At 46.9% G+C, this 27368-nt stretch overlaps 1 protein-coding gene across 3 annotated transcripts in view; it reads left to right on the forward strand.

The window, feature by feature from the left end:
* The first annotated feature begins 361 nt into the window (after nucleotides 1-361).
* CREB5 (cAMP responsive element binding protein 5) overlaps nucleotides 362-27368 on the forward strand; it is a 397399-nt gene continuing 370392 nt past the window's right edge. For 2 of the 3 annotated variants that reach the window (XM_039526912.1, XM_039526917.1), the window contains exon 1: nucleotides 362-458. In XM_039526912.1, the coding sequence (XP_039382846.1) occupies nucleotides 435-458 (24 nt within the window). In that variant the 5' untranslated portion in view covers nucleotides 362-434. The remainder of the gene's footprint in view (nucleotides 459-27368) is intronic. The other variant, XM_039526915.1, reaches the window with a different exon arrangement.

Consider the following 27368-nt stretch of genomic DNA (forward strand, 5'->3'; position numbering starts at 1 on the left):
TGCATAAGTCATTTAAAATGTTCATTCTACTGCTGAGGCATGCTTCCCTTTTCTAACACTGTTCAATAGTGGGCAGACTTTTCATATAGTAAAATCACTAGTCTTGGGTCTGTTCACTCGTCTAATTTAACCAACTCTTGTTCTACAGTTGTGACAGTGCCATTCAAGACAGTGAGTGATGCAATTTGATACTGGATGGACTGTACCTATCCAGGCTCTCCATAATTAAGAGAAGTTTGAAAGCTGCTTTAAATTATGCCAGCTTCTAGTGGCCCTAATAGGTGATTTATAGCAGGTGGAGCTGACTGGGAGTCAGGATTTAGGGAAATTTCAGCCATGCCTCTTTCTCTAACTGCTTCCTCGATGCTGGTTAGAGAGGGAAAAGAAGTGATGTTGAAGCAGCTCTTCATATTCAGAAGATCCTCTGAAACAGCATGGCACAAAGCCCACTAATGCTGGTGAGAATCTGGGCCTATATTTGTAATCTTGACTCATAATTCCAAGGTTAGTTAGGAGGCATGTGCTCCAGTTTCCCAAAGGAAGGCTTAAAAGGCTCCAGGGTCTATTTTCAAAGCCCTGTGCAGGGTTTCAGCCATGTGACTCATTAATGTCAACGGGAATCATATTGTTAAAACACTGTGCAATGCTTTGAAAATGTATCCCTATATGTCAATTCTCCTTTCGAGGCAAAGTTATCAAAAACAGACCTTTTGGGCCATTTTTTAAGACCAAAAAAAAAATTCTTATATGGTAATAAATCAACTGTTTAGCAGGCTTGATCTGCCTTCCTCCCCACATTCCTTATATTCCATTTTAATCAATGACTTTGATATGATGCAGAACTATGGTAATGTACAGTTTCTGCAGACATTGCCTGCAGGGAGGCTGTTGGAGTCTGAGAGACTGAACTGTGTAAAAAGGAAGAATTATTGTATAGCAGGATAACAACGTTTTGTTTCACCACCTCATCTATAAAGTGAAACCCATAAGGACAAATAATGCTTTAGCTTATAGATGATTAAGTACATTAAAAACTGTATCATCTCCTGCTATTGGGGGTATTTTTTTAAATATCCTTGTGCCTTTTGTGTTTACGTTTCATTTGACTAGGTAGTACTGGAATATGCTGAGTAACAACAAAATGTTAAATGACATGAGCATGCAATTAGCATAAACCAAAGGAACGTGACAGAGCCCTGAACTCCCATGAGAATGGATACCTCTTTTGTCCTGTTGTGATAAGGACAAGGGTACCCATTTTTTCAAACTCTCTGTCCAAATTAATGGTACTTGGAGAGCCATTGTGAACATAGGCGGCAGGTTTGTATAATTTTTGGTGGGGCCCAAAATGGTGGTGCCCCCCCGCTCCCGCCCTGTACGCCGATATAAAATGAAGCTACAATGCGTCAGTGCCACAAGATTACAAGGGTCAATTAAAAGTGGAAAGTCAGAAGCAGCACTTGCCTACTTCAATATACAGTATTATATTTTGTTGCATCTGTTGTGATGAAGTGGGAATGTTCTTAATATTTTCTCTGAATACTGTGTGGGTGCCTCAGTTTCCCCTGCAAGATGCCAACTGAAGGTGTTGGGGACAAAGAGATCAGGTGGCCTCCTTGTCCAGAAGAGACACAGAGGCCAGAGGAGGGAGTGTCAGTTTGGAGCTGGCTGGGGAAATTGGGAGAGACCCAGAACTTGGTTCTGGGCTCCCCACCCCCCAAGATGGACCTGACAGAGGGGTTCTGTTTTCTGTACCAACAAGCTCTGTTTAAACTGTGTTCCCGTCATCTAATAAACCTTCTGTTTTACTGTCTGGCTGAGAGTCACATCTGACTGCAGAGTTGGGGTGCAGCGACCTCTGGTTGCCCCAGGACCAGCCTGGGCAGACTCACTTTGGAAAGTGCATGACGTGGAAGGGCATGCTGAATGCTCTGAAGTCAGACCCAGGAAGGTGTAAGCTTCTTGCCCTGGAGACAGTATGCTCCGAGAGAGGAGGCTCCCCCAGAGTCCTGACTGGCTTTGTATGGAGATGTTCCAAAGCATCACAGCATCCCCTTCCACACCGTGCACTTCCCAGAAGTCCGCACAGGCACTGACACTCCCTCCTCCGGCCTTTGTCTCTTTTCCAGGCATTAGGAGGCCACCTGATCTCTCTGTTCTCCAACACCTTCAGTTGGCACCTTGCAGTTGAAACTGATTTGGGAGAAATGAAGTAAAAGCTGCCCAAACCGAGCTTGAGCACTCCTGAATTTTGAGTTGTTCAAATCTGGAAGGCAGGTGCTGGGGTGGGAGAGGGCTGTGGGCTCCATGGGGAGCATGGCAGCAACTGTCTGGAGCTGCATGGAGCCAGATACGCTGGTCTGAGTGGCACAGTAAGCAGTTTGGGGTTGGAGAAGAGGTAGGGAGTTCCGGGGGGCAGTCAAGGGACAAGGAGCAGGGGGAGTTGGATGGGGCAGAGGTTCGAAGGGGCAGTCAAGGGACAGGCAGCAATTGGATAGGCATGGGAGTCTAAGAGGTTTATCAGGGGACAGGTAGGGGTGCGGTCCTGGGGGAAGTTGGGTGGGGTCTCAGGAGGGGCAGTTGGGGACAAGGAGAAGGGAGGCTTAGAATGGGGCGGCGGTCCCACGGGGCTTTTCGGGGCAGGGGTCTCGGGAGGGGGTAATTGGGGAACAAGGACCAGTGGGGCTTAGATAGGGGGTAGAGGTTCTGGGGGGCAGTGGGGGCAGGGGTCTGGGGAGGGGGCAACCAGCGGACAGAGGCTGGGATTCAAAGGGCTCTGGGCTGCTGGCAGCCGCGGGGATCCCAGAGCCCTTTAAATCCCAGCCCGGGGCCGGGAATCAGAGGGCTCTGGGCTGCCCGCTGCGGCGGGGAGCCCAGAACCCTTTAAATCTCAGCCGCTGCTGGGATTTAAAGGGCTCTGGGCTGCCTGCAACCGCGGGGAGCCCGCAGCCCTTAAAAACTCAGCCGCGGCAGGGATTTAAAGGGCTCTGGGCTGCCTGCAACCGGGGGGAGCTGAGACCCTTTTAAATCCCAGCCGTGGCCGGGAATCAGAGGGCTCTGCGCTGCCCGCTGCGGCGGGGAGCCCAGAGCCCTTTAAATCTCAGCCGCGGCTGGGATTTAAAGGGCTCTGGGCTGCCTGCAAACGCGGGGAGCGCAGAGCCTTTTAAATCCCAGCCGCGGCTGGGATTTAAAGGGCTCTGGGCTGCCTGCAAACGCGGGGAGCCCAGAGCCTTTTAAATCCCAGCCGCCGCCAGGAATCAGAGGGCTCTGGGCTGCCTGCTGCGGCGGGCAGCCCAGAGCCTTTTAAATCCCAGCCGCGGCCGGGAATCAGAGGGCTCTGGGCTTCCCGCTGCAGCAGGCAGCCCAGAGCCCTCTGATTCCCGGCCGCGGCTGGGATTTAAAGGGCTCTGGGCAGCCCTGGCGGCGCTGGCGGCAGCGGCGGGGGGGCGCTCCAAGCAGGGGAGAAAAAACATTGGTGGGGCAGAGCCCCTGCTTGGGATTTATTCATGGGGCTAAAGCCCCAGAGCCCCATATAAGTCGGCGCCTATGATTGTGAAAAATCAGTACATTTTCACTCAGGTCAGTGAGTGCTGAAGTATTGTAGGAGGATGTTGTGTATACCTGATGTCCTCCCTTTTTGTAGCTGTGCAAAATACACTGTGATGATATATTAATCTTTTAGTGGACCAACATCTTCAGTATATAGAGAAGTATCACTTTTCTGCTATGATGTGCACTGGTTATAGGCTACAACACATTTTATTTTTAGGTCATTGGTTCAAAGATGACACTGGAGCCAAATCTTAGTTGCCTTTCTCACTTGAGTAGTGCCAATGATGTCAGTTGCACTACTTCTGTGAGTATGATGAGCAGCCTTTGGCCTCTGATACCTGTCCAATGTTATATGTTCTTGTAGTTCTACTTCCCAGTCGGCAGATGTTCTGTTTCAGTTTCCTCTTCTAGTAGTAGCAACAACTGGGAGCTTGAATTACTCTCATGTACACTTTGAGGTGATTGCTCCAAAACAGTTTGAAATACAATGGTTGGGCAGTGTGAGGGGACTTATGTGGCTGCTGTCTAGCTATCTCTGTTGTCTTCGTCTTCAGGACTCCTGGCTCATTCTCACAAATCCATTCTTTAAACAACACCACCACCACCACCACCACACGGATTTCTTAGACTGGCCAGATAGAGAGCAATTACGGATAGAGGCACTCAACATCTTCCCAGTACCAGATATTAATTCACCTGCACATCCTTACTTACCAGAGAAACATCATACTAATTCACCAGCTTATTTTTTTGTGCTTCAAGGACTTACAGTCTACAACTCTTAAAATGCATTCCTTTCAGTGACCTTACTAACAACTGACAGTGACATGGAAAATAGATTCCAAATCATCACTAAAGCCTCCTGTTAAGTTAACCTAACAGGAAATAAAAGGATAACAGCTGTTACTTTGAACTGAGACAAGTCCCAATACTTCTTGATGCCAATAATGTTTCCTCCAAATCGGTCTTTCTGTTCTGCTCTAGAAATGAGCACTGCAGTAATATTATAGCAGTCCGTCACAAAACTGCAACAAAAGAAGATGGGTTGTTTTGTATTAAGAATAGCACATTCCTAGAGACAAGACCGTGTTAGATAACGGACATTACATTGTGATACAGTAGCTATACTTCTACTTTTTAATATGCTTAACCTGCAGTATTTGGTGAGGTCCACCCAAAAGAATTTTCTTCAAGTTCAATATTGGCTTTAGGGAAGGTGTTAGTAGTTGATATTTATAGATTGGTCAGTGGAGAATTTGTAGATCAGTCACTGGGAGCAAGTGCACCCAATAGACCAGGGGTAGGCAACCTATGGCACGTGTGCCGAAGGTGGCACGTGAGCTGATTTTCAGTGGCACTCACACTACCCAGGTCCTGGCCACCAGTCCGGGGGAGCTCTGCATTTGAATTTAATTTTAAATTAAGCTTCTTAAACATTTAAAAAACCTTATTTACTTTACATACAACAATACTTTAGTTATAGATTATAGACTTATAGAAAGAGACCTTCTAACAACGTTAAAATGTATTACTGGCACGCGAAATCTTAAATTAGAATGAATAAATGAAGACTCGGCACACCACTTCTGAAAGGTTGCTGACCCCTGCAATAGACAGTAGTGATCAAAAGTAGAAATATTTCTTAGAATGCCTGGGAAAAGCTGAGTTGGAAGCATTTCCTTGGTGTACTGCTTAGTTGGGAGGAAAAATATTGTCAGTAACAGTTATTTAAATTGGGGCTGTAGAAATGAGAGAAGTCAGAATAAATCAGGGTGGAGGGGGATACAAAATACTATTCTTTGTAAAGAGTAAATTAATGCAACAGAAACTTATAGTCTGGTTCTTGAGAATTCCTGCAAGCCAGGCATCTATGCATATTTTCACACCTGACAACAAATCATGCCTTGCTAAGTCTACAAAAGACCTCTATCATGGCTGCTTATATGCTACTGTTATTTGGTAAAAGAGTGCCATTTACAATGTAGGCACCTTCTACTAGTGTGTTCCTAGCTTTTGACTGCCAGAAGCTGAGAGTGGAAAACAGGGGATGGATCACTTGATGATTGCCTGTTCTGTTCATTCCCTTTAAAGCAGTGCTTCTCAAAGTCAGGCTGCCACTTGTGCAGGAAAAGCCCCTGGCAGTCCGGGCCAGTTTGTTTACCTGCCATATCCGCAGGTTCGGCCAATCGCGGCTCCCACTGGCCGCAGTTCGCCGCTCCAGGCCAATGGGGGCTGCAGGAAGCGGCGCGGGCTGAGGGATGTGCTGGGCACCCTTCCCTCAGCGGCAAACCGCGGCCAGTAGGAGTCGCGATCGGCTGAACCTGCGGACGTGGCAGGTAAACAAACCGGCCTGGACCCCCAGGGGCTTTCCCTGCACAAGCAGTGGACCAGCTTTGAGAAGCACTGCTTTAAAGCACCTGACACTAGCCACTGTCGGTTTTTTAAAATCTGTGTTTTTATATTGCACCTATCATGGTTATACGTGTACTATAAACTTGAATGGGGGAGAGAGAGAGAGATAGTAAGAGTTGTGAGGAAGTTGGTTCTCCAGAAATAGGATCCAGTGAAAGGTCTTGAAGATTCATGTGTGAAGGGATTCCAAAAAAATCACTTTTCTACAGTATTGGTGAACTGTGCTTTTCATTAGTCTTTACCCTTTGCCTAATTAAGCTTACTGCAGTACTTCCTATGCTGAGTAAAGGGAATTCTGTTACTGTTGTGGTAATGTTACTTACTTTCAACCATACACTTTTAATGGCAATCTGCTAGAGAACTTCTAGAAATGACAAAAATCAAGTCATGCTATATACTATATGTTCATCACTAGTCACAGCCCCCTCACACACACACACACACACACACACACACACACACACCCCTCCCCCCCCCAAAAAGGGAAGAACCACAGAATTCCACCTTAGGAGAGATAAAGGCATGAGGCCAGATACTTGAAGGGGTGTACATAAGAACAGCCGTACTGGGTCAGACCAAACGTCCATCTAGCCCAGTATCCTGTCTTCTGACAGTGGCCAATGCCAGGCGCCCCAGAGGGAATGAACAGAACAGGTAATCACCAAGTGGCTCATCCCCTGTTGCCCATTCCTAGCTTCTGGCAAAGAGAGGCTAGGGACCACCATCCCTGCCCATCCTGGCTAATAGTCATTCATGGACCTAACCTCCATAAATTTTATGTAGTTACTTTTTTGCCCTGTTATAGTCTTGGCCTTCACAACATCCTCTGGCAAGGAGTTCCACAGGTTGACTGCGTTATGTGAAAAAAATATTTTGTTTTAAACCTGCTGCCTATTAATTTCATTTGGTGACCCCTATTTCTTGTATTATGAGAAGGAGTAAATAACATTTCCTTATTTAATTTCTCCACACCAGTCATGATTTTATAGACCTCTATCATATCCCCCCTTAGTTGTCTCTTTTCCAAGCTGAAAAGTCCCAGTCTTATTAATCTCTCCTCATACTGAAGCCATTCCATTCCCCTAATCATTTTTGTTGCCTTTTTCTGAACCTTTTCCAAGTCCACTATATCTTTTTTGAGATGGGACAACCACATCTGCACGCAGTATTCAAGATGTGAGCGAACCGTGGATTTATATAGAGGCAATGTGATATTTTCTGTCTTCTTATCCCCCTTTCTTACTGATTCCCAACATTCTGTTAACTATTTTGACTGCCATTGCACATTGAGTGGATATTTTCAGAGAACTATCCACAATGACGCCAAGATCTCTTTTCTTGAATAGCTCTTTTTTTGGTTCTCTTACTATGTTTTTTAATAATGGGTATACATATAAGTTGAGCCTCTATTATGGTGTCTTTAATAAGTTTCCATGCAGCTTGCAGGGATTTTACTTTTGGTGCTGTGCCTTTTAATTTCTGTTTAACTAACCTCCTCATTTTTGTGTAGTTCCCCTTTCTGAAATTAAATGCTACATTGTTTGGCTGCTGTGGTGTTTTCCCCGCCACAAAGATGTTAAATTTAATTTATTATGATCACTATTACCAAGCAGTCCAGCTATATTCACCTCTTGGACCTGATCGTGTGCTCCACTTAGGACTAAATCAAGAATTGCCTCTCCTCTTGTGGGTTCCAGGAGTAGCTGCTCCAAGAGGCAGTCATTTAAGGTGTCAAGAAACTTTATCTCAGCATCCCTTCCTGAGGTGATATGTACTCCGTCAATATGGGGATAGTTGAAATCCCCCATTATTATTGAGTTTTTTATTTTAATACCCTCTCTAATCTCCCTGAGCATTTCAAGTCACTATCACCATCCTGGGCAGGCGGTCTGTAATATAGCCCTACTGCTATATTCTTATTATTCAAGCATGGAATTACTATCCATAGAAATTCCGTGGTATAGTTTGGTTCGTTTAAGATTTTTACTTCATTTGATTCAACACTTTCTTTCACACACACAGTGCCACTCCCCCACCAGCGTGACCTGTTCTGTCCTTCCGATATATTTTGTACCCTGGTATTACTGTGTCCTATTGATTATCCTCATACCACCAAGTTTCTGTGATACCTATTATATCAATATCCTCATTTAGTACTAGGCACTCTAGTTCACCCATCTTAATATTTAGACTTCTAGCATTGGTATATAAGCAGTTTAAAAACTTGTCACTTTTTAGCTGCCTGCTATTACATGATGTAATTGAATGGGACTTCTTTTCATTTGACTGTTTCTCATCCTTCTCAATCCTACCTGTATTTTATTATCTTCCATCCGCTCCTCCGTATTAGGACATACGGAATCTCCATTTATAGATCCTCCCCTAAGGGATGTCCGAACCATGTGCTCCTCTGCACCTGTCGGCTTTCCCGAACCCTTAGTTTAAAAACTGTTCTATGACCTTTTTAATTTTAAGCGCCAGCAATCTGGTTCCATTTTGGTTTAGGTGAAGCCCATCTTTCCGGTGCAGGCTCCTCCTTTCCAAAAGTTTCCCCAGTTCCTAATAAATCTAACCTCCTCCTCCTCCCTACACCATCGTCTCATCCACGCATTGAGACCCTGCAGTTCTGCCCTGCACGTGGAACTGGAAGCATTTCAGAGAATGCTACCATCAAGGTCCTAGATTTCAATCTCTTACCTAGCAGCCTAAATTTGGCCTCCAGGACCTCTCTCTCCTATCCTTCCCTATGTTATTGGTACCTACATGTACCACGACCACCAGCTCCTCCCCAGCACTACACATAAGCCTATCTAGATATCTTGAGAGATCCACAACCTTCGCACCAGGCAGGCAAGTCACCATGCAGTTCTTCTGGTCATGGCATACCCAGCTACCTATGTTTCTAATGATTGAATCACCCATTACTAATACCTGTCTCTCTCTAAAAACTGGAGTTCCCTCCCCTGGAGAGGTATCCTCAATGTGAGAGGATACCACAACATCTAGAAGAAGGGTCCCAACTATGGGATCGTTTCCCTCTGCTACAGTTGGATGTTCTCCTTCCCTGAGGCTTTCATTCTCCTCAAAACACAGAGGCTGTCAGACCGGTGGTGGGACTGTTCTACTGTGTCCCAGAAAGTCTCATCTATGTGCCTCTCTGTCTCCTTTAGCTCCCCCAGCTCAGTCACCCTGGCCTCCAAAGCCCATACATGGTCTCTGAGGGCTAGAAGCTCCTTGCACCAAATGCACACACATGCCACCTTTCCATAGGGCTGGTAATCATACATGTTGCATTGGGTGCAATAAACTGGGTAGCCCTCTGTTGCTGGACTTCTACCTGCATTCTCGTCTTACTCCTGTAGCTGGTTCCTCTGTTGTTTTATTTTTACCAAGGGATGTTTTTTAGCTTAAGTTTAAAGAAGTTTAAGGAATGGTAAGTGTATGTAGCCCCCCCCACTTCCCTTGTAAACTCCCTCGCAAAACTCCCCTGTTAGCAGCTCCTGTTCACTAGATCCTCTGGTCACTTAGGAGCAGGCTTTTCAAAGCCCTGGTCTTCCTCAGTAGCCCCGCCCCCTGGTTAAGGGTTGATGGGTGCTAAAGGGCTTGGGGATCAAAGCCTTGTTAAGAAGCTCTCAGCCTTGCCTAACAAGCCGCTAGGCTCAGCACCCATACAGTCAGCACACCGTCCCCCAAAACAAACAGACCACATGGTATATTTCAGTCCAGCAGCAAGCACACCACAACACACACAAACACACACTGAGACAACAGACTTATCCCAAGGGTCACATAATTGCTCCTCCTTCACCTGGAGAAGTCCCTTGCAAGCCTAATCTTCTCTGGTAGATGAATGCTTTCTCAACCAATTGTCCCAGGTAAACGTGATCTACACACAATCTTTTTGGTCTAATGCCTGCTTGCCCCTAGAGGAGTCTCTCCATAACCGCTAAAAGAGATTGGCTTAATCCCAGAAGAAAATGGTTTAATAGCACTTCTACAACTTTGTTTTAAGTAGGCTCAGCAGAATATGGTTTTAAACAATTGTGATCAAAGGCAAATTTTGGTTTTGTGTGGCCCTGGGCCAGAGGAAGTGGGGGGCCCCTCCCACACGCCCTCCAGTGCTCCTGCCAGGGAAATGGGATCAGGGCACAGGGGCTTTCCCCGCTCCCTCCCGGCACTCCTGCCTGGGAGTGGGAGCGGGGCATGGGAACTTCCCCCGCTCTGCCTACCCAGCGCTCCTGCCAGGGAGTGGAACCTGGGCTTCCCCCGCTCCTTGGCAGGAGTGGCCGAAGGCCCCACACCCCAACCCCACTCCCCGGCAAGAGCGCTGAGTGCATGGGTGGAGTGGGTTGAGGTACGGGGGCACCCATTTTTCCAGGGCCCTTCAATTGGCCCGGGGCTCCTGGGCACAGGCCCTGTTAGCGCAATGGCTAATCCATAATTGTGATGGACAGTATCAGTTTGTTTTTAACCATTTTTAAAATGCATATTGAGTTACATTTTCACAGTTGCAGGAAATTATGAGGTGGATCAGACAATTTTAGGACAGACATTGAGATTCAAAACTTTAAAGCTTTATAACTATTAAAATGCAAATTGTCAATGTCACATATCAATATACAAAGAAATATCCTTAAATCAAATTCTAGTAAGTTCCCAAGCAGCGTTTTTTTTTACTTTGCTTCTCTGTAATTTTCAGTTATTATAGGTAGAAATGTTTGTTTGTGAGTGTATAGTGAAATTAATGTTTACTGATAAAAATCAAATCCTTCCAAGCCTAGTTTTAAGTTTTAAGCAATAACTGTTATATCTCTTGTCATCTATACAAATGTTCAGTCCCTCTTTTGAATCTTGCTAAGATTTTGGCTTCAATGAATTCCTTTGCCAATGAGTTCCATGGTCTAATTATGTGTTGCATGAAAAAGTATTTCCTTTTTAACAGCGTTGAATTTGTTGCCTTTTAATTTCACTGACTGTCCTCTTGTTTTTTAATTATGAGATGGAGTATCAAAGATCCCAGTTCCCCTTCTCAGTACCATTAATTATTTTGTATGCTATTATAATGTCCCCTCTTATTAAGCTCCTTTCTAAAGTAAAGAACCTGAATCGTCAGTCTCTGTTTATATGAGAACAGTGTTTCTCAAACTGGGGTTGCCACTTGTGTAGGGAAGGCTCTTGGCAGGCCGGGCTGGTTTGTTTACCTGCCCCGTCCGCAGGTCTGGCTGATCGTGGCTCCCACTGGCCACGTTCGCCGCTGCGGGCCAATGGGGGCTGCTGGAAGCAGCGGCCAGTAAGTCCCTCATCCCATGCCGCTTCCAGCAGCTCCCATTGGCCTGGAGCAGCGAACCAAGGCCAGTGGGAGTGGCGAGCAGCCAGACCTGTGGACGGGGAAGGTAAACAAACTGGCCCGGCCCGCCAGGGGCTTTCCCTACGCAAGCGGTGACCCTAGTTTGAGAAACACTGCTATGAGAGCTTTTCATGCCCCCTACTTACTCTGATCTCTGAATTCCCTGTAATTTTTGCAATATCCTTTTTGAGATGACATGATCATTACGGAACACAATATTTCCAGGTATGGGTGACCCACTGGCTTATATAGTGGCATTACAATATTTTCCATGTTATCCTCCATCTCATTCCTTATGCACTTTGTAACAGGGTCGTGCTACTTACTACTTGGTGGCTCCTCCTTGTCGCTCATCTGGGGAATTAGCTCACCAGTGTCTGCACCTGTCCAGCAGTCACTTAGCCCATTGCCTCAGTTACTTGCTCTGTGCCCCCCCACTGGTCAGGCGCTGTAGCACCTCTCCTTTGTGGCTTAGTCCTCTGGCCAAGTCACAATCATTCTCCTCTTCCAGGGTCTCTCACCAGAGTCACTCTCCACACAGTTTAGGCCAGGGGTAGGCAACCTATGGCACGCGTGCCGAAGGCGGCATGCAAGCTGATTATCAGTGGCACTCACACTGCCCGGGTCCTGGCCACCAGTCTGGGGGGCTCTGCATTTTAATTTAATTTTAAATGAAGCGCCTTAAACATTTTAAAAGCTTTATTTACTTTACATACAACAATAGTTTAGTTATATATTATAGACTTATAGAAAGAGACCTTCTAAAAACATTTAAATGTATGACTGGCACGCAAAACCTTAAATCAGAGTGAATAAATGAAGACTCGGCACCCCACTTCTGAAAGGTTGCCGACCCCTGGTTTAGGCAGTCTCCATATCCACTGTGCTGCTCCCACAGTGGGGTGTAGGGGAACCTGGGCCCACCCTCTACACCAGGTTCCAATCCATGGGCCCTTGAATCAGCAGTTTAGGTCTATTCTCTCAGCCTGTATGACTTCTTTCCTCTGACTGCTTGCTACACTCCTATTACAGGTTCCTATTCTTCCCCCTTGTATCAGGGCTCTGTTGCCAGCTCCTTGGCTTTATAGAAGCCTTGCCAGTTTCTGGCCAGGTGAGCTTCATTCCCAATTAAGCCCTTGTGGGTGCAAATACACACCCGTAGTTGTCCTGTGTTAGCTGACTCGGGCTCGTGAGGTTCAGGCTACGGGGCTGTTTTATTGCAGTGTAGATTTCAGGCTATGGCTGTATCCTGAGCCCTACATTTCAGGGTACTAGAGCCCAGGCTCCAGCCCACTGGCATGAGCCAGCCTCGGGCATTTAATTGCAGTGTAGACATACCCATTGTGTCCTAGCTTCTCTCCAGGTGCAGCCCGTGGTTAACTGTCCTCTCTTGCTTCTATTAACCATTCTAGGGCTAGTGTGGGGTGAACACCCCATCACAAACCGTAACATTAATGGCACAGATCCTCAGTGGCATAAACAGTCATTGATGTCAATGGAGAAATGAAAATTTACACCAGTTGATGAACTGCATGTACATTTCCTGATATGAGAATAAACCACACAACCTAAACTGTGTCAGACATGCAGAACCACATTCAGCTGATAAAGAATTGCACCCAGTTACACTAGGGGCCACATTCTGATCTCAGTTACACCAATATACATTCAGAAAAACTCCACTGAATTCAGGGTAGTTGCTTCAGATTTACCCCAATGTAATAAAGCAGATTTTGGCCCCAGGTCTGAGTTTGTCTTACAGTGCTGTGACCATAATAAATTACTGAAACTATAAAGATAACAGATGCCTGAGCACTTTTTAACTAATGTATTTTATGAAGCTGTTTTCTTTTAAGAACAGAATAATTTGAAACACCTTGAAAATTCATCCATCTTGTCTGGCAAAAGCTAAACTGCAACATTTTAGCCCCACTCTGCTTGTAGTGACTGGTAGGTCAGCTCCACATGAAGAGTAAGCATGGCAAGCCTCTTATAATTTGGCCATAGGTTTCAGAGGACATCTGCAAATCATTGTGTGAATCAGAACAGTACAAATTCACCACAGTTATACTCTCCCAAGTTGTGTTTGATATTTCCTGTTTTTGAGGTTTCCTTGGTACCTAACACATAGGCTGCTAAACACCAGCTGCTCCAAATGAGACAGCTCTACAGACCCTTTGATCAATTATCTTGTCATGAGTAACCAATTTCTGTATAATTGGAGGGGGACAATACTTTATTTAAATTTTTTGTATTTATTTATCTGTGTTTTGTAAATATAAATATTCAGTAAGCACTTCCTGGAGCTTTCCATGCAATAGGAACCACAAGCTTGCTGTAATAAAACCTGTACTCTAGCATTAGTTTTTTATATCTGGGGATATCCTGATTTAACAGCAAGGTCCCTTCCTCCCAATTATACTAAATCTTATTAGAGCGGATCTTAGCACTGGATTATTATGAGCGTGAAATATTGTCAGTGATAGATTGGAGCTTTGTGGCTTAAATGAGACTACTGTTGTGGGTCTCTTTTTGGCAGGGTGGGGGAATGGGGATATGGTATTTATTTTTCTCTTAGATCACTTCATTTATGTTGGGGCTCATTCTCCGGAAAGGGAATGGAGAAAAATAAAGTGAGACAATTATGCCGTAATAATTTAGTCTGCTTCTGGGATAAACTATTCCACTTTTCATTAACTGATAGCGCTCTCTCTCTCTCTCTCTCTCTCTCGAGTGTTCTTGGGACAGGTAGATAATGTTTGCTGTGTACAGCTATAGTTAATCTGTTAATGATTTTTCCATATGCCTTGGAATGTCTTGAACATTTAAGTGGTAACAGATCATTCAATATATACGTGTCACAAGCCTCTACATTTTCCCCCCTGAATAAATCTAATTAAATTTCACTGGATAAATCAGACATGACTATACCAGATTATGGAGGGAATTTGTCTGTCTAAAACAGCATTAATGCATAGTACAGTAAAAAAAATAGCCAACTTCCCCAGTGGCATTTTTAAGTTCCTTAAATCAAGCTAGTGTAATAAATCAGTGTATCTACTGCTAGGTGCTTGTATAAACGTAATGACTTTTTATTGTGAATATTCAGTATGCAATTTTCCAGTGGCCAAAACTGTGATAAATTGAAGGTTTTTTTAAACCAGGGAAGGCATTATTCCTCAATGAGGACTGTGCACATGCAAAATATCTAACCATAGATATGTCTAAAGTTTTTTTTAAAAAACCACAAAGGGAAAACATGCATTTTTCACTCGGTTAGCAAGACTCCTCAGACTTAAAAAAAAACAAAAAAACAAAACGAAAATACAGTACTGCACCAGAACAAACATTAGCCTAAAAATGTGATTGTTTCAGCATGGTAAGAAAACAGGGCATTATAATGGAAACCATTTTGCATCTCTATCTGTATTGCTGATACAACCACTATAATGCACACATGCTATAGATATGGGCTTGGACCACTAAATCTGAAATGAATCTGCACATTTTCAAAGCCTGCAGGTATTCAAATACAGGGTATGGTTTTGACCCATATGATGGTTACATGGCAAGCTGCACTTTAGACCATTTTATTTCCTCTCAAGTGCACCCTTTCAGTGAAAGGATTGGCTTCCTTCACCTCTCTTAAGGTGACCAACCACTCTTTGACTGGATCTTTGGTTGGTATTTCCCAACCATGTTACCACAACAGGGTCAGCTGTGTTTGGCATCTATAAGCTCCTTTTCCTCACGGTGGGGAGCTGTGATTAGCAGGTGATTTAAAGTGACTCAGAAACAGCTTCTTCTAAACCAAACTTTAGTAAAGAAAAGGCTAAAACAACAAATGTCTATGCATGTATTGCCTCTTACCTAACTTTAATCTTTCCTTGCAGGCTTTGGTAAATTCTGCTCAATCCAGTTACCTTTGTGTGTTGCTGAGAGAGACAGACTGTCTCTGCAGCCTTGTCTTAGCGTCTTTCTGAGTCTCTCCTCAAGCAGCTGCTGACTGCATTCTAACCCCCTCACCTTTGATCCCAGGCTTGGGCCTGGAAAGAATAGACTTTGCCACCCTAGCTGGAGCCAGGCATGGATAACATCCCAATAAATAGCTTCCCCCATTGTTCCCTTAGGGACACTTGGTATTCTTTCTGACGGCACCCTATCTGTCGTTTTTCATTTCCTGTTTGTTTCCCTTAACAGCCTCCTTTGACTTATTGCCATGTAGACAATCAAGCTAACATCAAGAAGGTGTACCTCAGTTTACAGAATATTCATAAAAATAATACAGCGATTTCTCCCATTATTAATTAATTATTATTATTGTTTGCATTCTCAACAGTCCCCCTCACCACTTAAAAAAGGAACTGAGTGGGGTTACATGCTGGGTATTCTAGGGAAGTTCTGGCCCCTGCTTCCTGGATATACTATCTGCTATTATGTTTACAATCCCTTTGATGTGATGTACCTTGTCATGGGGTTCACTGACCGCAAGTGACACCTACTGGTGTCCTGGGAATTAGCTCTGCCAGCTTTCACTCTCCCTCCGGTGTTGTCTTCTCTGTCTGGTCTCGCTCTGCTGCCCCACTCACTCCCCGGTCTGCAGCTTCCTCTTTGTGGCTTGGCAACTTTGGCCAGGTCACTAAAAGTCCTCCCATTCCAGAGAATTCAGTCTTTCCAGACCTGCTGTCTGGCTGGCATCTCCAATGCCCTTGCCACTCCCCAATGACTAGTGTTGCCAGGTGTCTGATCTTTGACTGAAACACCTGGTCGACAAGGGAACCCTGGTGGCTCCAGTCAGCACAGCTGACCGGGCCACTAAAAGTCCAGTTGGCTGCAGCAGCTGGCTCTGCATGGCCCGTGGAAGAGGCCGGAATGCCCCTCCAGCTCCTAGGTGCAGGGGCAGCCCGGGGGGCTTTACATACTGCCCCTGCCTATGGTGCAGGCACCACCCCAAGCGCCCGCTCTGTAGCTCTGATTGTCCGGGAACCGCATGGAGCTCCCTAGCCGCCCCTGCGCCTGGGAGCCAGAGAGACATGCCAGCTACTTCCGGGAGCTGCCGGAGGTAAGCACTGCCTGGAGCCCACCCTTCCCCCCTCCCACACCTCAACCCTCTGCCCCAGCCCTGAGCCCCCTCCCACACCCAAACTCCCTTCCAGAGCCCACACCCTCTCCTGCATCCCAACCCCATGCCCCAGCCTGGAGCCTCCCTCTGCACTCTGAACCCCTTGGCCCTAGCCTAGAGCCCCCTCTTGCACCCCAAACCCCTCATCCCTGGTCACACCCCAGAGTCCCCAGCCAGAGCCCTCACCCCCGCCACACTCCCAGCCCCCCTGCTCCAGGGTTGAGTCCCCTCCTGCACCCTGAACCCCTCATTTCTGGCCCCACCCAAGAGTCTGCACTCCCAGCCCAGAGCCCGTACCCCCTGCCACACCCCAACCCCCTGCCCCAGGCCAGAGCCACCTCCCTAAGTCCAAGCCCCTCAGCCCCACCGCCTAGGCAGGAGCGCCCTCCTGTAACCCAAACCCCTCATCCCCAGCTCCACCCCAGAGCCCGCACCCCAAGCATGAGCCTTCACCCCCTCCTGCACCCCAACTGCCTGCCCCAGCCTAGTGAAAATGAGCAAGGGTGTGGGAGAGCGAGCGACAGAGGGAGGGGGAATGGAGTGAGCAGGGGGTGGAGCCTCAGAGAAGGGCTGGGGCAGGGGCAGTGCCTCAGGGCAAGGGTGTTTGGTTTTCTGCAATCAGAAAATTGGCAACCCTACCAATGACTGTTAGAGGAACCCAAGCTCACCCTCTACACTGGGGTCTAGCTAAGGGACCCCATAACAAGCAGCCACAGTCCCTGTGCAGTCCTACTCCTTGCTGCTGTTTCCCTGAGCTTCTTCCTATATATCTTCCTATATATCTGGCTTCCTCCCCGCCACCTCCTTTCTGGGTTTGCCAGACCTCCAACTCCCTCCACTCAATGAGTGACTGTGGCCTACTTCCCTGCAATCTGAAAGGTAAAACCAGGAACTCAAAAAGTCCTACTGGTGTGGTAAATGCTAGTTTAGCCTCAGGGTCTAAAGATACCTGCCAACAAACAGACTATTGTGAGGTGAATCATAGTAAGGTTTTGTGCACCCTCCAATTTGTCTAGTACTTCATCTGCTCTAGGCATGAGATGCTGATGACAATGAACTTTCTGTAATCCATACAGAATCTGGTACCCCTAGCCTTCTTGGGTACCTGCCCAAGCACTGTTGGATTGAAGAAATGTTCACAAATCCAGTATGTCCTTAATTTTCTTCTCCAGGTTCTGTGCTATTTGAAGACCTTTGTGTGTTTATAAAACTGCTCCCCCCTACCCCCCTTTATTTGGGCCAAATCAAAGGACTCTGCTGGATTTGACTATGATGAGTATGATTTACATCCTGGGCTTTAATCATCTTATATAATTTCAGACAATTTTTCATGATCTTTCTTTTTTCTTTATGAACATCTGTTTCACAGACTCAGTTTTTAGAGTTAGCTGTGAACCTTAGGCTTTTCCATTGCAGATTAAATCTTTGCTTCTTCAAGCATTACATTAACCATGCAGTCGAAACACAAGTGAGGTTGCACATCTGTGAATGGGAACAGAATTTTGCCCTAAATATTTAAAGAATTTTAAAAAAATCATATTACATTAAGATATGAGAATCCTATCTATGTGTTACTACACCATCTATATTTTGGAGGATAGACAAAAGTTTAGCATAGCTTCATTGGTTCCCTTATAATTTCAGGGTCTGGAATCAAGTTGAAAACGTTTTTCCTTGTTTTTAAAACCCTTATGAACTTGCCGAAGTCAGTTTCTAGTACCTTTGCTTTCTCTATTTAACTTTCCATGCTCAGCATGTGCTCTTGCCGTAATATCACCACTGGTGGTGTGAGGCCTGATTTGTAGTTCCTTTTGTGCAAACAGCTTTACTATATTTTGCAAGCTCATCAGCTTCTCATCTAATTTAAAATATCAGATGGAAAACATTTTTTCACCTTTGTCTATACTTCTTTCCTTTCCCATTCCCATTATGATTACATATTGTTTTATCCTGTAGCTTTATCATCTAACTTTATTTGGTAGTAAGAAAGTTTTGGATACAGCTAGTAGGGCTGCCAACAGGGGAGTTAGCGTGGGAGTTCCCATTGGAGGAGCAGGTGAGTGTCTTTGCGACTGTTTGTGTAGTGTTTGTATCTCGCTGTAGAGGCCCGGAGGGGCAGACTGCTGAAGGGGCAGCCGAGCCAGGATTGGCTGAGCCCTGAGTAGGGGGAGGAGCCAGGTTAGGAGGGGCCTATAAAAGCGGCCGCCCAGCCAGGCAGCGGCACAGCTGCGAGCAGCGGCACAGGAGGCAGCACACAGGGCTGCCAACAGGGGAGTTAGCGTGGGAGGTGGAAGGGGCGGCACCGTGTTCCCCAGGTAAGAACACCAAGCGAGGCCAAGACAGGAGCAGCCATGAGCCAAGCAGCAGAGGACACACCGAGGATGAGAGCATGCAGCAGCTGCGGTATGTACCTGGTCCTAGCAGGGGACCCAGAACAGTACTATACATGCATGAAGTGTCGCCTAATAGAGCTGCTGGAGGAAAAGATCCAGGGCCTAGAGCTGCAGGTAGAAACCCTGATAGAGAATAGAAGGGGGTTTGAGAGGCTGATGGAGCAATGGGAAGCAGTAACTGAAGGGGAACGCCCAGGGGCACAGGGGGGAGCAGGGGCTGAGGCCAAGGAGGGGGGACCACCAGAGGAGGAAGATGGGCGGTGGAAGCATGTGACCGTGAGAAGCAGGCCAAGGAAAAGGAGAGCCAGTGAGGGGGAAATTGAGCTAAGGAACAGGTTCGAAGGTTTGGAGAATGAGGAAGGGGTACAGCAAGTGGTAGCTGACAGTGGGAGGCCAAAGAAAAAGAGACGAGCGGCCAGTCCCATAGAAAAAGGGGAGGAGTCGATGGAGGTAGCACCAAGTTTGGGCCCAGGGAGGATACAGGATGGCTTAAGGGGAACCACAAGGGATGATAGGAATGGAAGGAGCTTGCAACCAGGGGGAACAGGGGATAGGTTAGAGGACCGTGCTGTCCCCAGGCGAAGGCAGGTCTACGTGATTGGGGATTCCATACTGCGAAGGTTGGACAGGCCTGTGACCAGGGCCGATCTGGAGAACAGAAGGGTGTGCTGTCTACCGGGTGCTAAAATACGGGATGTGGACCTGAGGTTGAAAAGGATCCTAAGAGGAGCGGGTAAGAACCCTTTGATCATCCTTCATGTAGGAACGAATGACACGGCTAGATTCTCGCTAGAGAGGATCAAGGGAGACTATGCCAGGTTGGGTAAGACGCTCAAGGAAATTGAGGCTCAGGTGATCTTCAGTGGGATTCTACCTGTCCCTAGGGAAGGGCGCCAAAGGGGTGAGAGGATCATGACGATTAATAGTTGGCTGAGGGAGTGATGTTACAAGGAGGGCTTTGGGATGTATGGGCACTGGGAGGCTTTTGGGGACAGACAACTGTTCTCAAGGGATGGGCTCCACCTAAGTAGGGAAGGAAGTAGACTACTAGGAGGGAGGCTGGCTCATCTGATTAAAAGAGCTTTAAACTAGACACTGGGGGGAGACGGTCGGGAGAGGTCCTGGTGCTCTCCACGCCAAATTTATACATTGGGAGTGAGGACAACAAGATAACAACAGATATAGCCAGAGGGGGGCAGTTACGTGTAAGGAAGAGGGGGGGACGGATACTAGATCTATAAGTCATACTGGAAGTACTGTGTCCCTACCGAGTTGGGTGAAAAGAGTGAGAGGAGCCCAACAGGAAAAATTAGGATGTTTGTTCACCAATGCGAGAAGCTTAGGTAACAAAATGGAGGAACTGGAGCTCCTGGTCCGGGAATTGAAACCGGATATCGTAGGAATAACATTAACATGGTTGAACGGTAGCCATGACTGGAGTACAGGTATGGAAGGGTATGTGCTGTTTAGGAAAGACCGATGCAAAGGTAAAGGTGGGGGAGTAGCACTGTATATCAATAATGAGGTGAAATGTAATGAGATAACTAGCAATGCAATGGATAATACAGAGTCTGTTTGGGCAATGGTCACATTGGGGAAGAAAACTACCAGAGCCTCACCGGGATAGTGATTGGGGTGTGCTATAGACCGCCAGGATCTAGCTTGGAGACGGATAGAGAGCTCTTTAATGTTTTTAAGGAGGTAAACACTAATAGGAACTGCTTGATCATGGGGGACTTTAACTTCCCGGATATAGATTGGGAAACAAATGCTAGTAACAATAATAGGGCTCAGCTTTTCCTAGACGTGATAGCTAATGAATTCCTTCATCAAGTGGTTGCTGAACCGACGAGGGGGGATGCCATTTTAGATTTGATTTTGGTGAGTAACGAGGACCTTGTTGAGGAAATTGTTGTAGGGGACAACCTTGGCTCGAGTGATCATGAGCTAATTCATTTCCAAATAAATGGGAGGATAATCAATAGTGCATCTGAGACTAGGGTGTACGATTTCAAAAGGGCTAACTCTACTAAATTAAGGTGACTAGTTAGGAAGTGGACTGGGCTAACCTATGTAGGGATCTAAGGGCAGATGACGCCTGGGGTTACTTCAGGTTGAAGTTGCAGGAGTTGTCAGAGGCATGTATCCCGAGAAGGGGAAACGGCTCATAGGTAGCAGTTTTAGACCGAGCTGGATGAGCAACCGTCTTAGAGGGTCATTAAGAAAAACAGAAAGCATACCAGGAGTGGAAAATGGGAGGGATCAGCAAGGAAACCTACCTTATTGAGGTCAGAGGGTGCAGGAAGCTGTGAGAACGGCAAAGCGACGAGTGGATATGGACCTAGCGAAGGGGATTAAAACCAATAGCAAACGGTTTTTAGCCATATAAATAGGAAGAAAACCAAGAAAGAAGAAGTGGGACCGCTTAAAACTTTAAACGGAGTGGAGATTAGGGATAATCTTGGAATGGCACAATATCTGAACGAATACTTTGCCTCGGTCTTTAATGAGGCTAATGAAGGGCTAAGGAATAGTGATAGAGGACCGATGGGAATGAAGATATGGGGTAGACATTACGGTATCTGAGGTAGAAGCCAAACTTGAACAGCTTAACGGAAGTAAATCGGGGGCCCGGATAATCTTCATCCTAGAATATTAAGGGAATTGGCGAGGATATTGCTAGCCCATTAGCGATAATCTTTAATAAATCCTAAATTCGGGATTGTACCGACTGACTGGAGATTAGCTAATGTAGTTCCTATATTCAAGAAGGGGAAAAAGTGACCGGGAACTATAGGCCTGTTAGTCTAACATCTGTAGTATGCAAAGTCATGGAAAAAATCTTAAAAGAGAGTGGTTCCAGAGCATGAGGCCGATGGCAACTGGGATAGATTACAGCATCGATTTACGAAAGGTAGATCGTGCCAAACCAACCTGATCTCCTTCTTTGAGAAAGTAACAGATTTTTAGACAAGGGAAATGCGGTGGATCTAATATATCTGGATTTCAGTAAGGCGTTTGATACGGTACCGCATGAAGAATTACTGGTTAAATTGGAAAAGATGGGGATCGAAATGAAAATCCAGAGGTGGATAAGGAGCTGGTTAAAGGGGAGACTGCAGAGGGTAGTATTGAAGGGGAACTGTCCGGTTGGAGGGGGGTTACCAGTGGAGTTCCTCAAGGCTCGGTTTTGGGTCCGATTTTATTCAATCTATTTATTGCTGACCTGGGAACCAAGAGTAGGAGTGGGCTGATAAAGTTTGCGGATGACACCAAGTTGGGGGGTATTGCCAATTTGGAAGAGGATCGGGATATTCTCCAGGGAGATTTAGATGACCTTGTAAACTGGAGTATTAGTAACAGGATGAAATTCAATAGTGAGAAGTGTAAGGTTATGCATTTAGGGATGACTAACAAGAACTTTAGTTATAAGCTGGGGACGCACCAGTTGGAAGTAACGGAGGAGGAGAAGGACCTAGGAGTCCTGGTTGATCGTAGGATGACTATGAGTAGGCAATGTGATGTGCGTTAAAAAGCTAATGCGGTCTTGGGTTGCATTAGGCGAGGTATTTCTAGTAGGGATAAGGAGGTGCTAGTCCCGTTATATAAGGCGTTGGTGAGACCTCATTTGGAGTATTGTGTGCAGTTTTGGTCTCCCATGTTTAAGAAGGATGAATTCAAACTAGAACAGGTACAAAGAAGGGCCACTAGAATGATCCGAGGAATGGAAGGCCTTTCGTATGAAAGGAGACTTGAGGAGCTTGGTTTGTTTTCCTTAACCAAAAGAAGGATAAGAGGAGATATGATTACACTCTTTAAATATATCAGAGGGATAAATACCAGGGAAGGAGAGGAATTATTTCAGCTCAGTGCTAATGTGGACACGAGGACAAACGGATATAAATTGTCAGTCAGGAAATTCAGGCTTGAAATTAGACAAAGGTTTCTAACCATCAGGGGAGTGCATTACTGGAACAGCCTACCGAGGGAAACAGTGGGGGCGAAGGACCTCCATGACTTTAAGATTAAGCTAGATAAGTTTATGGAGGAGATGGTATGATAGGATAACGGGCTTAGTCAATAGGTCAATTAAGTGCCACACTGGTAAATAGTACAATGGGTCAATGGTATGATATAACCTTTTCCAGAGGGTTTGGCTGGAGAGTCTTGCCCGCATGCTCGGGGTTCAGCTGACCGCCATATTTGGGGTTGGGAAGGAATTTTCCTCCAGGGAAGATTGGCAATGGCCCTGGAGGTTTTTCGCCTTCCTCCGAAGCATAGGGCAGGGGTCGCTTGCTAAGGAGTGGGTGGATCGGCTTATGTGGCCTGCATCTTGCAGGAGGTCAGACTAGATGATCATAATGGTCCCTTCTGATCTTGAATTCTATGATTCTATGATTCTATGGGTACGTCTACACTACGGGACTATTCCGAATTTGCATAAACCGGTTTTGTAAAACAGATTTTATAAAATCGAGTGCGCGCGGCCACACTAAACACATTAAATCGGTGGTGTGCGTCCATGGTCCGAGGCTAGCGTCGATTTCTGGAGCGTTGCACTGTGGGTAGCTATCCCGTAGCTATCCCATAGTTCCCGCAGCCTCCCCCGCCCCTTGGCATTTCCGGGTTGAGATCCCAGTGCCTGATGGGGCAAAAATCATTGTCGCAGGTGGTTCTGGGTACAGCCTCACCCCTCCCTCCCTCCCTGACAGCGGCAGACAACCGTTTCGCGCCTTTTTTGCTTTGCTTGGTGAACCGTGCAGACGCCATAGCACAGCAAGCATGGACCCTGCTCAGCTCCATACCGCAATCGTGGATGTTTTAAACACCTCGCGCACTCGTGCAGTATATGCTGAACCAGGACCTTGAACCGAGGCGAGTAAGAGGCGGATACGGCAGCGCGGCGATGACAGTGATGAGGACGTGGACACAGAATTCTCTCAAACCGCGGGCCCCTGCGCTTTGGAGATCCTGATGGTAATGGGGCAGATTCTATCCATTGAACGCCGATTTTGGGCCCGGAAACAAGCACTGACTGGTGGGACCGCATTGTGTTGCAGGTGTGGACGATTCCCAGTGGCTGCGAAACTTTCGCATGCGTAAGGGCACTTTCATGGAACTTTGTGACTTGCTTGCCCCTGCCCTGAAACGCCATAATACCAAGATGAGAGCAGCCCTCACAGTAGAGAAGCGAGTGGCGATAGCCCTGTGGAAGCTTGCAACGCCAGACAGCTACCGGTCAGTCGGGAATCAATTTGGAGTTGGAAAATCTACTGTGGGGGCTGCTATGATGCAAGTAGCCAAAGCAATCACTAAGCTGCTGCTACAAAGGTTGTGACTCTGGGAAACGTGCAGGCCATAGTGGATGGCTTTGCTGCAATGGGATTCCCTAACTGTGGGGGGGCGATAGATGGAACCCATATCCCTATCTTGGCACCGCAGCACCAGGGCACCCAGTACGTAAACCGGAAGGGGTACTTTTCAATGGTGCTGCAAGCACTGGTGGATCACAAGGGACGTTTCACAAACATCCACGTGGGATGGCCAGGGAGGGTTCATGACGCTCGCGTATTCAGAAGCACTACTCTGTTTAAACGGCTGCAGCAAGGGACTTACTTCCCAGACCAGAAAATAACAATTGGGGATGTTGAAATGCCTGTCGTTATCCTGGGGGACCCAGCCTACCCCTTGATGCCATGGCTCATGAAGCCATACACAGGCAGCCTGGACAGTGGTCAGGATCTGTTCAATTACAGGCTGAGCAAGTGCAGAATGGTGGTGGAATGTGCATTTGGCCGTTTAAAGGCTCGCTGGCGCACATTACTGACTCAGCTCAGACCTCAGCCAAACCAATGTCCCCTATGTTATTGCTGCTTGCTGTATTCTCCATAATCTCTGTGAGAGTAAGGGGGAGACCTTTATGGCGGGGTGGGAGGCTGAGGCAAATCACCTGGCCGCTGATTACGCGCAGCCAGACACCAGGGAGATTAGAAGAGCACACCAGGAAGCGGTGCGCATCAGAGAAGCTTTGAAAACGAGCTTCATCAATGGCCAGGGTACAGTGTGACTGCTGTGTTTGTTGATGAACACCCAACCCCCTTGATTGACTCAGTCCCTGTAAGCAACTCCCCCTCCCCCTTCGAGTACAGCTTACTTATGCAAATAAAGTCACTTATATTTAAAAAGCATGAATTCTTTATTGATTCATTATAAAAAGAGGGAGAGAAGTAAGGGTGTGCTTTGGGAGGAGGAAAGGAGGGATGGAGAAGGCCATTAAAAAAAAATTCAGAGTAACGGCATCCTTCTGGTTGGGCTGTCCACGGGGGTGGAGTGGGCGGGTGCACGGAGCCTCCCCCCACGCGTTCTTACACGTCTGGGTGAGGAGGCTAAGGAACATGGTGAGGGGGGAGGGTGGTTATACAGGGGCTGCAGCGGCACTCTGTGATCCTGCTGCCGTTCCTGAAGCTCCACAAGACGCCGGAGCATGTCAGTTTGATCACGCAGCAGCCCCAGAGTTGCATCCCGCCACCGCTGATCTTCCTGCCGCCACCGCTGATTTTCCTGCCGGTCTTCCTGTCACCACCTCTCATCTCGGTTGTCCCTCCTGTCCTCACGTTCACTGGCCTCTTTCCTGTAATTTGAAACCACGTCCTTCCACTCATTCAGATGAGCTCTTTCATTGCGTGTAACTTCCATAATATCCGAGAACATCTCATCTCGCGTCTTCTTTTTCCTCCGCCTTATCTGTGCTAGCCTTTGGGATGGAGGAGGGACGCTTGAAAAATTTGCAGCTGCATGAGGGAGATAAATATTTAGAAAGATACATTTTACAGAACAATGGTTATACTGTTTCACAGTGAACATCACTATTCACCTAGCACATGTGATTTCCCTACAAGGTCGCATTTTTCATCTTAATAGTGACCGCTTGCAGCTCTGGGTTTACAGATCTCACAGACACATCAGGTCCAGGCATCAGAATTCAGCTTGCATGCGGCCATGGTAAGCCACTGTCTCAGTGATTTACCCTCCCCCCCAACGCATGGCTAATACCACGCTAGCTCCCTGCTAATCAACAACCTTCCCCCTCCCCCCCACCCACCGGTGACCAAACAGAAAAGATCATCGGCATTTCACTCCTCCTCCCCGCCGCTACGTGCAGGAAAGTGTTTTTAAGCTGCTGCATTCCACGAAACCAGTAGAAAAATGGCCACCCCTTACTTAAATTCCTGATTTTTAACCAGGTTATCCTGAACGATATCACTTTGCTGAGGATAACAGAACAAGATAAAGAGCGGATGCTTCTTGAATGCCAGCAGTCCCCGGGACCATACACTGCGATGCTTTGCCACGCAATGATACCTGATTACTTGCTACATGCATGGCATGGTAAAGTGTCCTACCATGGTGGGCGGAACAAGGATGCCTTGCCCAGAAACCTTCTGCAAAGGCTTCTGGAGTACCTACAGGAGCGCTTCATCGAGATGTCCCTGGAGGATTTCCTCTCAATCCCGGACATGTTAACAAACTTTTCTAAGTAACTATACTGTCTGCGAATGCATCCCAAGTCCTCTGGGCAAATCAATCATTAAAAAAGGCTTGCTTAAAAAACACTGTTTGCTATTTGCAAAGGTACACTCACCAGAGCTCCCTTCCAGGGCGTCATTCTCTGGAATAGTTGCTTGTGAGGGCTGGGAGCAGGGTAATTCCGTCAGGGTGATAAAAAGCTCCTGGCTGCTGGGGTTCACGGAGTGCTGTGTGCTCTCTGCGAGGTCTTCCTCTTCTTCTTCCTCTTCATCTTCCCCGTCTGCATAATCCTCAGACATGGCAGAGATTACAACCCCCACCTCGGAAATCCACGGTCAGGGTGGGGTACTTGTGGCGCAGCCCCCTAAAATTGCGTGCAGCTCAGCATAGAAGCGGCATGTTTTTCGACCTGCCCCAGACCTTCCGTTTGCTTCTTTGGTTTTCTGGTAGGCTTGTCTGAGCTCCTTAACTTTCACTCTGCACTGCACGGAGTCCCTGCTGTGGCCTTTATCCGTCATCGCCTTAGAAATTCTTTCAAATACTTTTTCATTTCGTCTTTTGGAACGCAGTTCTGTTAGCACTGAATCATCTCCCCATATAGCGATCAGATCCATTACCTCCTGAGCGGTCCATGCTGGGGCTCTTTTTCGATTCTCAGGAGACAGCATTGTTAACTGTGCTGATGAGCTGTGCGTGGTCACCTGTGATGATGAGCTCTCCACACTGTCGAAGCAGGAAATGAATTTCAAAAGTTCGCGGGGCTTTTCCTGTCTACCTGGCCAGTGCATCCGAGTTGAGAATGCTGTCCAGAGCGGTCAGTGGTGCACTGTGGGATAGCTCCCGGAGGCCAATACCGTCGATTGCGGCCACACTAACCCTATTCCGATATGTTAATACCGATATTAGCGCTACTCCTCTCGTCGGGCAGGAGTACAGAAACTGATTTAAAGAGCCATTAAAATTGATATAAGGTGCCTCCTAGTGTGGACGGTTGTGGCGTTAAATCGGTTTTACG

The sequence above is a fragment of the Mauremys reevesii genome, linkage group 2 (assembly GCF_016161935.1).
Source record: "Mauremys reevesii isolate NIE-2019 linkage group 2, ASM1616193v1, whole genome shotgun sequence".
NCBI classification, from domain to species: domain Eukaryota; kingdom Metazoa; phylum Chordata; order Testudines; family Geoemydidae; genus Mauremys; species Mauremys reevesii.